Source organism: Sander vitreus, chromosome 18 (assembly GCF_031162955.1).
Source record: "Sander vitreus isolate 19-12246 chromosome 18, sanVit1, whole genome shotgun sequence".
Classification (NCBI taxonomy): domain Eukaryota; kingdom Metazoa; phylum Chordata; class Actinopteri; order Perciformes; family Percidae; genus Sander; species Sander vitreus.
The window spans coordinates 16,816,968-16,824,109 of record NC_135872.1 but is presented as its reverse complement, the minus strand read 5'-3'; the positions used below and the strand labels follow the sequence as shown (position 1 = coordinate 16,824,109).

The following is a 7,142-nucleotide window of genomic DNA, read 5'->3' as shown; positions in this document are numbered from 1 at the left end:
ACATCAAAGAGACAGACGGACAAAGAAAAAAAACATGAAAGAGAGACTAAGGGTTTTTTTCTTTCTCAATATCAGCAGGGAAAGTGACATCTGGAGGCTGGGGCCTTTGGGCATTAGAGTACTGCAGACGTGGAGCCAATCTACTCAATCAGATTCCCTGGAGACCAAGGCGCTGCTGGTAGTAAGGTATGTGCATATACATGACATCTACCTGCTGTTATAAATACATTCTCAGCTAATGAGGGCTGTCAAACGGTGCGATGACGCCTGCTGGCGCTTGTTGACACTCGTGACGTCTCTTGGAGGGAAAACCCGTCAAGTTCAGATGTCACTTGCTGGCAGCAGCAGTTGTGCCTTCTGGGATTGTGTGGGCATCTCAGGGCTTTGACTTGATGAAGGCTTTTCCTCTGTCTGCCAAAGCCTGGGCACAAAACCTAAATGCCAGAGCTAATAACCTCCGCTAAACTGAGGTTAAATAAGAAAATATACTAATTAAAATATATATAAAATAATATAAAAAAATATGTCATGCAGATTGTTATTGTAGCTGTTAGTGTGTATGTGATGAGGGGGATAACAAAAACGGAACTGAACAACTATTGTTAGGTGGTCTTTTTTTTGTTGCTTTTAATTCTCAAGTTGGTCAACTTGGACACATATCATTATGTTCATGTCCAAACAGGACAGCAGTTAAAAACATGTAGAACAGTGAAACAATCTCTTTAGAGCAACAAAAACCCAAATGAAACACAAGCTAAATCAGCATCTCAGCATAGCCGCCGTGTCCACCTGCACTGCTCTTCATCAGCCAAAACACAAATTCGCACACACCACAAAATACTCAACACAGCTTTGAATCCCCCTGCTACAGCAGCCAAACTGTACAAAAATAGAGATCGATAGAAAAATAGATCTGACATGTTTGAGAGAATACGCTGAGTCTCTTGCACTTGTAACGCTAGAAATGTACACCTGTTATTTTTACAATAATCACAAAAGCCTACTTGTCTTATTGCCCTTCAAATATCCATGCGATGGTCTTTGGTTGGTTTGGTTTGGTGCTTTTCCATGCTAAGGAGAGATAACATTTTGACAGCTCGCAATTACCTGCTTATACAGCCCACATTTCTACACATCCCAAACTTTGACTCTTTTCCATAAAGAAGATGAAAAGATGAAATATACATTGGCCAATATTCACTGAGCTTACATCATCTTTGAAGCTTTTCAGGCTTCATGCAGCACATGTTCTGAAGATATCCTCTTTTGCTGGGCCTCTGACTCTGCCAGTAGTATGCTTTTACTCCTCTTCATTCAAGACTTGCTCTGCTGCTAAATCACTGCACACACAATTCATCCTCCACCCCGCTGACATCTCCTTTCTTTCTCTCTTACAGTACATACAGCATGTCAAAAATGATTTCAAACTGTGTACAAATGATGTAAACATATGTTATGTATTAGATAAGAAGAAGAAAATATAAAAATAATATAATTATATGCAAGTGTATTAAAACTTTCCAGTGTAATTTGAGAAAACTGGTTGTCCCTGTTTTAGAATGCATTTCAAATACATTGGCCCTTTTTTGAATATTTAATACGTATTTGAAACTTAAAGGTGCCCTGTAGAGTTCTTGACCACCAGTAGTGCTATGGAGCAATGTTTTTACCAGTGGGCCCCTGTTTTGTTTTTACTGTGCACGGAACCAGGGTGCTTATGAACACATGCAACCATGCGTCTTATATCCTGCCTTTTTAAAGGCAATTCAATTCAATTTAACTCAGTGTTAAATCATAACAGACGTTCAGCACTCAGCACACTCTTCATATAGAGCAGGTTTAGACCACACTCTATAATTTAAAGGGACCCAACATTCCCCAGGCAGTAATGAAGAAGCCCGCTGGCAAGCAAACATGTATGTAAACAATGCATGGATTTAAATATTCCAAAGGTTTTTACTCTGCAAATTTTTTAGGAGAAAGAAAGCACACCCATCACACTAACCCTACACACAATGCGTTTTGGTGAGACTAAATGTAAACATAACTTCTTTTTTACAATAAGACTCCACAGGGCACCTTTAAGTAAGCTTGAGTCTAATATCTCAAATTTTAAATGCACTTTGATATGGGACTACATGTGATGAAATTGCATTTTGAAATGCATTATGGGCAAAACGTTTACATATCCAAATACACTTCTCTATGTCGCATTGCATCCCCCAGAGATGGTTTCATTATCTCCTGTCTGTGATAAATTGTTTTTGGTTATTAAGCTGTGCTTTGGACCACCTTATTTTTGCAATCCAATAAAAATGCAAATAAGAGCAGTTTTCTCTCTCGTTTGCTCTCTTGCTGCCAAACCACTTTCTTTCCCTGTTATTCTATTTTCCCTTTTATAAGTATTTTTGATCCAACCTCCACCTCCCCCCTTCCTCTACAGATGATGAGATTATGTTGCTACTTCCTTTTTGGTAATCAGGGTGTGTGTTTGTCGAGCAGGACTGCAGATAAAAGCAGAGTCTTTAACTAAACATTGTTGTGAAGAAAATCAGTTGGACCAAAACCTCCCTCAGTGTAAGAGACCTTACTCAGCATAGGTAAACTCTCTGTTCTGCAGTACATTCATTATCACCTTGAAAATCAATTATGACTCAACAGTTCTCTAAGATAAAGAGTCACAAAAATATCTCTTCCCTTTAGGCTTTATCTAGGCACTTAAAGACAATTATTCCTGTACAGAAATAAAGCATGCATTGTTTCGTTGTTTTGTCTAAGAATTCAGATAAAGTTCAGTATCAAACTAGATCTTTGGATTTGTAAACAGTATCCAGTTCCTCATTTTGCATTGCTTGTGAAAATGAGTCCCATACAAACACAGTGCAAATGGACATAGTCACAAGGTCTCCGTTGTTTGACCATGAATGCATATCAGCACGTCATGTGTGTCCTCCGTTACTCTCTGTGGCTGCGAGCTGTGAGTTTGTTTTTTAATGTGAAGAGGATGTGGATATTATACATGTTCATCATTTCAAAAGTAAGTTCCGTAACTCACAAACGGACAAGAAAAAAATCCTTGTATCCAGGCTGTTGGTCACTCTGAGGGTCTGCCAAATCAATCTTAGTGCTGATGAGCAGAGAACCCTAAAACTGATGGGTCAGCCTCTCTCATTGGCATCTCTCCCTGTGTGCTCAGCTGCTCCTGCTGTGGCACCCTACCCCAGGGAAAGGCCTTTCTCTGGCCCACTGCCTTGATCCAGGTTCCATTTCCCTTTTATTCTCTCCTTTTATCTAATTTTGTCTCATGTTCTTCCTTCTCTCATTTCCCTCAATTACCTTCTCAAGGAAGAGATACAAAAATATCATCATCCTCTTTCAAGAAGGTTCCGCCGGATACACAAAAGTGTACATACACAAAGTTTAGTTACAGGGCAACCAGGTGGCGTACATGGGATGGTGATGAGGAGGAATGTACTGCTGGGGATGACAGGGGTAGATGGGCTGAACCTGTGCTACGTAATAGTTGCTGAAGTTGCCGTCTGAGACATAAGGAGCCGGCTGATAGAAGCAGGTGACGTTGGCGGCATTGGGGATTGCGTTCTGCTCGGCCAGGACCCGCAACGCCAGCGAAGAGATGAGGCTGAGTGTCTGACGCCTCTCATGGCTCATCAGGCACACCGTGCTTTCCTGCACCACCTCGTACAGCGTGGCCAGATAGTCATACTTCCTGTCCTCCAGGTCTACAAAGTGGTTCTGCAGATAGGACTCTAGCTTTCTCCTCTGCTCGCTCACATCAGGAAAGTCTATGAAGAAGCGTGAGCACATGTAGCGCTGCAGCAGTTTCATCTCTGTGTCAGAGGCTGCACGGAAACCCCGCACCAGCAGGTGGCAGTACTTCAGCAGACCCCCACCTCGAATCTCCTCGGGTCTCCTGGTGCAGATGAGGCGCTTGCGCAGGTGATCGAGGGCGGTGGGGAAGTCGCCGTAGACGCTCTCCCCGAGGATGGTGGGGTGGAAAGTGGCAGCCATGGGGTGCTCCGAGCACTCGTAGAAGAGGAGAAGTGAGTCCAGGCGGATCTGGAAGGAGTCCACGCTGAACTCAAACTGCCGTCGAAGAGAGTCCACAAACTTGAGCTCCACGTTCTTGCCACGGTTGTTGGAGAGGGAGATGAGACTCCAGCGATCTGAGTCATTGCACACTTTCACCATCTTTTGCACATAGGCTTCCTAAAACGGACACAAGTTAAAGCATTAAGTGTCATCACAGACTAAGTCCAATGCATCTCATGTATGTGCAAGTTTTAGGTCAGTGACTGAAAACTATAGTAAAGAAATTGAAGACATTGTTGGAGTTAATAGGTACATATAGGCAGATTTAACTTCCATATCCATACTTATGAATAAAAAAACACCTGCATATAGTTAACCAATAAACCATCATACAAGCATTTGGCTCTGTGTTATATTAAAGTTATAGTGTGTTTTTATATTATTATATTTTAGTGTTATACTGTATATTTGAGTCATAAAGGCCTACTGCCTCTTCTGTGTTTGTTCACTAACTCCTCCTCCTCTCTGTCCCTCCTTTCACAGCTGTTAGTTCTTGCACCAGTGCATCAAACACTTTTTTTTATTCTTCTGAAAAACACATGTATGCATGGTGGTGTTTAAGAATGATTGCACTGTGGGCGTTACATGTTAAAAACCAGTTATGTTTTAAGCAGGCTTCCACAACCGGACATTACTGCTGTTTGCACCAGATACAAATCTTGGATTTGGTCTGTTAGTCATAATGTTGTGCTGATTAAATCTGTTGGTGGGCCATTAGTAGCCTAGGTAGTCTTCGGTATCCAGGTAACTGAGGGCTGACTTATTAATGTGGATCCGACTCCAATTGGATTAAACAGAATCCTCTCTGAATTGGAAACCAACCTTTTCACTATCTGAAGGCTTACATCTCTGTGCTGGTTGGATGTATTCAGGGCAGATTTGAATATTGCTTGTGTAAGATTTATTTACATTTAATGTAGATGCATTTGCAAACAGAAAATGCACATAGCTGCAGCAGGGTGTATAGTGTAAATAAGTGTGAACGGAAATAAAACCATAAAAGTTCAATATCTATCCTGTAAGGTTTAAAACTTTGACACACAAAACATGCTATCTACATATGTGAGTCACATGTTATAATAACTCAATATACTACCTTTAAGGTCATTGGCGTGATCTTTTCCTTATTCACTCCCTCGGGCAAGAAGTCTAGAAGAGAGTCCAGCACTATATCTTTAACTATCTGAAACTCCATCTCTCCTTTCAGCTCCGCGCAGAATATTAAGTCCAGGTCTTTCCATCCCAGACCACTGTCCTCGTGCAGGACGTAGCTGGCCGCGGAGCCGTTCAGTCGCACCTCCCGAACATGTATCCGCTTCTCCTCCATGCGGCTCCGGACCACCTTGACGATATCCCGTGGCTTCACCTCCAGAGTGGGGAAACTCCACCGGCCATGGATGGGTATAGAGCTGGTTAGGATGGTGTCCAGCCGCTGCACTTGCTCCCAGTTGAGCACGCTGAGGTTAATGCTCTCCCCGTCCGAGCAGCTGTCGGACGCTGCAGACTCAACACTCTCGTCCATGTTGAGAAGAGGTAGACAGAAGGATGTAAACGACAACACGTTCCCCTGACTCCTGCTGGAGTAGTGGCATCAGGCAGCTGCAACTTTTTGAAGAACTGACCGTTAAGCGCTGGAGCTGATGTCTATCATAACAACAAGATGCTGGACGACAAAGCGTCTTTACGCATGACAGAATTAACTAGTCGGGCGGTGTTGCGCTTGTCCTACTTCTAACGTAGACAAAGTTTGTAGTCCAGACAGTTTCAATTCATGAGCTTTCCAGCCACAGGCTTAGTCACTGTCCAGCATCTGCTGCCACGATGCGCGCTCAGCTCCGGCGCTATCGCCAAACTCTGGAAATCAACTGTAAAGGTCGAAATGATTGTTCATCACAGTGTCAGCCCAAAGGCTCACTGACGCATCCATCGCAGCCGAGTGAACGTCTCCACCACCGCAGAAGTTTATCCTTTGTCCTTTTTTGACTAACTTTTACGCACAGATTATTGCGCGTCCCTACTGCGTAGCAACAACTTTACGCATTCGTTTTAAGACTACTCGACTTCTTCACTGCACACCTACTTTCATAAAGTGGCGTATGGCTGTTTTTCCTTCACATTTTGGCCGTCTGTTGCTCGTTGGTACTGCGTCATGCCACAAAGGTCCCACTCCACAGCTGCTGTAGAAGTTGTGAACAGAGTGCTTCCCGTCTGAGAGGCGTTGGGGCGGGTCGGTTTGATTGACAGCCCACACCTACTAATAGCTGCCGCTGCTTCCCATAGTTAGTTCGAGTGGAGACGTGTCCGGAGAATGGGCGTTAGAAGAGAAGAGGAGAAAGGGGGCAGACGCTGACCCCACACAAAAAAAACATCTCTTCGATTCGATTTCTCAGCACTTTTCTCTCCTGTCCAAACGCCACTCTGCACCTGTCCTACATTTTCCATTATCAATAGTGCAGCTTATTTTAACAAGTAGACATTTGATGAAGAGTGTGATTAATTTGAACCTGGCACAGTTATGGTCAGACAATCACAAGGGATGCTTTGGCGGCTGCACAATGATGACTACTGAGCAGTAAGTCTGTTCAAATTCCCTCTGGATAACAGCATCTCAAATGTAAATCATTTCACTCTTGTATTACAGTTCCTCAGAAGTCTGATCATTCACAGGTGAGGCTGGGAATGCACATACACCCAACGCCCCTCTAGGGGTGGTTTTTCACCCACCATCATTTGGCCCTGCAGGCATTTGTGTGTGCAGGGGGTTACTTTACAAACTTAAAGCGCAATTGCAGAAAACCTACCTGTATGACTATATAATGCAATATATATTCAATTAACGATGAAAAAGATCTGTATTCAGTGTTTGTGATGAGCACCTCTGATGGATGTAAGCCCTGTGTCAGTATGTAGGGTATATGCCATATAGTCTGGCAGGTTAGTTGTCATGAAGAATCTATCAGTGCAGAGCTTGGTGTGGATATCTGCGTCACTGCAGACGAGCCCATAAACCAGCTTACTGCAGATTACCCTAT

At 43.2% G+C, this 7,142-nt stretch overlaps 1 protein-coding gene across 1 annotated transcript; it reads right to left on the bottom strand.

Annotated features, from left to right (window-relative positions):
• Positions 1-609: 609 nt before the first annotated feature.
• LOC144533325 (terminal nucleotidyltransferase 5A-like) lies at positions 610-6,320 on the bottom strand. Its single transcript, XM_078274606.1, has 2 exons — positions 5,207-6,320; positions 610-4,227 (listed from the first exon to the last, which is right to left on the bottom strand). Exons 1-2 carry the CDS (start codon positions 5,630-5,632, stop codon positions 3,421-3,423), a joined length of 1,233 nt encoding a protein of 410 aa, XP_078130732.1. The 5' UTR covers positions 5,633-6,320; the 3' UTR covers positions 610-3,420.
• Between the last annotated feature and the right edge of the window lie 822 nt (positions 6,321-7,142).